Raw genomic sequence first — 4,123 nt, 5'->3', positions numbered from 1 at the left:
AAATAATGCCTCGTAAACACTGTAATTAGAGCTGTGAGGATCAACAACTTCTCTGTCTCTTGTTCTGTGTCTCTCTCGTGGTTGAGGGCCCACACTGTTCACAAACAGCCCAGCGTTAATTTGGGATAAAAAGAAAATACTGACTTGCAATATTTTGCTGGTTTACCACAGATTTCCAAAGGACCACACATCGAGCAGCAAAGTACCACACATGCTCATTTGATGAAATTAGGTTAGGAAGGAGCCTGTTCTGTGCTTTCCGTCTTTGTGAGAGAAGAGCTCATGGTGTGGAAATTAAGAGCCTGCGTGTGCTTGTGTGTGTGAATGTGTGCATTCGTGTTTGTGTGTGTGAGAGGCTGACTAATCCCTCCACAGAGCTGAAACGAGTTAAAAACACATCAAAGGGAAGCTTAACCTCTGTGAAACCTCACCGGGTTTTCAAGAACAACAAATGATCATTCTCCTCATTGTTTCCAGGGGGACTCTTTTCACCGCTGCGCCGCTGACTTTTCCCTCAGTCCTGGGAGTTTTCAACAAAAAAAAGAGCCTGTGGTTTCATTTTTAATGACTGTGCCATTTGGGTAAGTGTGTGTGTGTGTGTGTGTGCGTGCGTGCGTGCGAATATACGTGAGTGCACGCATGTGTGTTTGCACATAAAAAGGGGTATTTTTGAGTGTGACACGGCAAATGAGGAAAACCAAGCTAACAAGGGCATGCAGCTTTGCTCGAAATCATTAAAATGTACGACATCCTGACCAGCTATACAACAGCTATGTATATGCAGACACAATGAAGGATAATAAAAAAAAAAAGGTGGGTTTGCAAGATAGGTCCGGGGACACGGTGACAGTGAATGGCAAGATGAAGAAGCCAATTGTGGTCTGAAACCTGCTCTCCCCAGAATTTCTCATTATCACAGTGTAATAGTACTCTTTCTGCATACATTTAAATATCTGCATGCTTCCTCACCTTGTCTTTGCATGTGTGAATGAGCGCTGCTCTTGTTCAAATATTCTGAACATAAAAAGAGGCACGAGTCACCTGTAGATGTGCATGGAAAGATTTGGTGTGAGCGTCGTCCCGGCTTCTAAACCACATTTTAGATCATCTAATGTAATGATTTTGCTGCCGAGCAATGTAGTTACTCATGTCAACTTCCTTGTCTGACTCAGACGTCGTACAACATTTTAAGAATGACTAATTATGCAATACTACGGGTAGCATTGTGAGCCATTGTTACAGTACAAGCATCCCACTGGCAGAAATAAGATATTTTTGGCATATTGACATTTCAAAAGAAAATGGGGAGTTGTATAAAGCCGCACACAAATCTATCTGTTTTTATTTTTCTGTCACCACAACACGGGGGCTCAAACACAGTGACTGAGAGAAATCAATAAATATTTTTGAAAGTATAAAACAAAATATGCAACAACATCTACAATATTAAACAACTAATATACTCAATCACACGAGCGCACGCTCACCCACAGGCACTTAGAGAGAGAGAGACAGAAGCACGCAGACACATTATGTACTCACACACAAAGACACACTCCACGTTCACCGCAGTAGACGCGGGACACATGGCGCACAGCTGCAGCGTAATCAGAGCCTGTGTTACAGCCATTTACATCAACATGTGAGCCGTGTCTGTGGAAACCGATGATGTGCCGTCCTTCATTTATCTAAAGCAAGACTCATCTCCAGTGTGAGGCACATCTGCATTCACTGCTTTGTTCTGTTTAGTTCATTTATCCTATTTAAGTTTAATTAAACCAATTATTGTTCATCACAACTATTGGGAATTTTCTAAATAACTGCAGAAACAAAAAAATATTTGAGTGCTTAGTGCTACGGAACCGTTATGTAAAATTGCTAATGGCATAGGCTTGCGTTTGTTTCGAGTGCCGGAACATTTTAAAGACACAACCTATTGTCCGATTTTAAAGCTATCATTTCTATATGTGAACATTTTCTTGAAATAGATCTATTCATGGAATAATGGTAGCTATATAAGTACAGCTAAGGAAATTCCATCATTTGCTGCTTCTGGAGCCCCCCTCAGGCAAACAGAACCCAGGGACTTGACTTTGACCTGCAGGACATTAACCTCATACTGAGCATGCTCCCTGGTGAGGAGCCGAGGGTCAAACAGTCATGGCAGGTCAAAGTCTTCAGGGGGCTTCATTTGGCCAGATGCCAGCTTGTCCTCCCAGACCAAGCATCTTCCAGAGAGGCGGAGACAGCGCACTCTGCTGCCGGCCTAATCCCGAACGCTTCACCGAAGCCTGCGACTCACCTGGTCCCTCTACCCAACCTCCACTCAGCTCGGTTTGGGTTAGAATCCCATCGGTGTCCCTCATCACTGGGTCCAGAGGATGAGGGAGGCAGAGGGATGAGGGGAAGGAGGCTGAGAGAGGAGGAGGAGGAGGAGGAGGAGGAGGAGGGGGGTGGGAACTAAGGGAGAGGGGGATGGAGGAGCAGCGCTGGGAGGTGGGAGGAGGCGGGAGCAGTCGCTCCACTTGTCTACGCTTGGACCTTTCCTCCTCCAGCTGCCTACGCAACTGCTTATTCTCCCCGCTGAGGATGTTTAACTATAGAGAGAGAAAGGAAAGGAAATGAGAGAGACGTATGCACAGAGGAAGACATCTACAGACAAAGAGATTAACAATATTCATATGTGGCTGTGAAACAGGTGGAGGGAATCGGGGTGATTTTGGGGGAAGTTTTTACAAACCTTAAATGTCACACTCTTTTAGTTAAATCAATCAAATTACAAAACTTCATTCAAAGTTACCAATAAATATCAACCATCAAAAGCGAACAGCTATCATGTTCATCAAGTAGCCGACATTCCATTATGGGCTTAATTCATCTTTCACAGTTGCTTTCATGCCTGTTGAAACAGAAATGCAAATGAGAAAATTGCGAGGAGGATTTTCAGGAGTGTATTGTGTTCACAGTTTGAAATGGTTGCAAGTGGGAGTCCTGCGACGGTGTAAATTTCTACATGAAAACAACCAATTTGAGCGATCATTAGAGGTCGATTTGACACAAAATCATCCGTGACACAAAACAAATCGCACATCATCAGAACATGATTGGGCTCCCTGAAACACAATTACAGAATAGCTAAATTGAGGGTGTTTTATTTTTTGACAAGGACATTTGGGTAAAGGCGGGGAGGAGTGTGAGTTAAAAAGTATCTTTAAATGCAAAAAAAAAAAGAGAAAGCATTTGTATTTGTTGTAAAGCATGGTAATTATATGCAAAATGTGCCAGTCTAAAAATTGGAATAAGGCAGATAAAAGAGAGTAAAAGATTTGAAATAATGTATTTTTAGCTATGAGGTGGAGTAAAATAAGAAATTAAAGGACGCCCAGACAAAGAGACACATCGGGTAATGACAGTTGCACTCATCCACATCTGTTTTTTTTAGTGTGTGTGTGTGTGTGTGTGTGTGTGTGTATGAATGCTGCGGTTAAAGAATGATGTCACATTGACATGTCTGGCCATGTGTGTGCATACAGCTGTGTGTGCCTGCGTGTGTGTGTGTGTGTGTGTGTGTGTGTGTGTGTGTGTGTGTGTGTGTGTGTGTGTGTGTGTGTGTGTGTGTGAAGGAGAGAGAAACAAAAACGGAGATGAGACAGACACATTTCCGGACGGTTCCGCTAACATTACCCGTCCAGACAGCATACGCACACACACACACACACACACACACACACACACACACACACACACACACACACACACACACACAGACACACACACACACACACACACAGACACACACAGACACACATGCTCAATAAATCTGAGCAAATGTAATACATCTGAGGGGTCTTAGGCTTAACCCTCGACGAGCTCAAGACATGTCGATGTGTCAAAACTATCATAAGACGCTTAAAGAGTATTTACCATTTTTCAACAGCCAAACATCCCACAATGTGTTCATTTTCTGTTATACCAAAAGCAATAGAATTTCCAGATGAAAAACACTGAGGTTGACATTTATAATTAACTTTATATTCAAGGGGACCTGTTTAATTTTCATCGTCTTTGGTAGCTCTGGATGCTTTTCTAATTGCAAGGGAGGGGGGTGAAATTAAAAATCACA

The 4,123-nt window shown here is 42.9% G+C and overlaps 1 protein-coding gene across 1 annotated transcript in view; it reads right to left on the bottom strand.

Moving 5' to 3' along the window:
• Positions 1 to 1,046: 1,046 nt before the first annotated feature.
• LOC138199449 (nuclear mitotic apparatus protein 1-like) overlaps positions 1,047 to 4,123 on the bottom strand; it is a 48,391-nt gene continuing 45,314 nt past the window's right edge. Inside the window, exon 20 of the mRNA XM_069151537.1 lies at positions 1,047 to 2,597. Within this exon, the coding sequence (XP_069007638.1) occupies positions 2,178 to 2,597 (420 nt within the window). The 3' untranslated portion in view covers positions 1,047 to 2,177. The remainder of the gene's footprint in view (positions 2,598 to 4,123) is intronic.

The sequence above is a fragment of the Embiotoca jacksoni genome, unplaced genomic scaffold (assembly GCF_022577435.1).
Source record: "Embiotoca jacksoni isolate LCO1_2020_lvr unplaced genomic scaffold, fEmbJac1.0.p SCAF_17, whole genome shotgun sequence".
NCBI lineage: Eukaryota > Metazoa > Chordata > Actinopteri > Embiotocidae > Embiotoca > Embiotoca jacksoni.
This window is presented reverse-complemented; position numbering and strand designations above follow the sequence as displayed.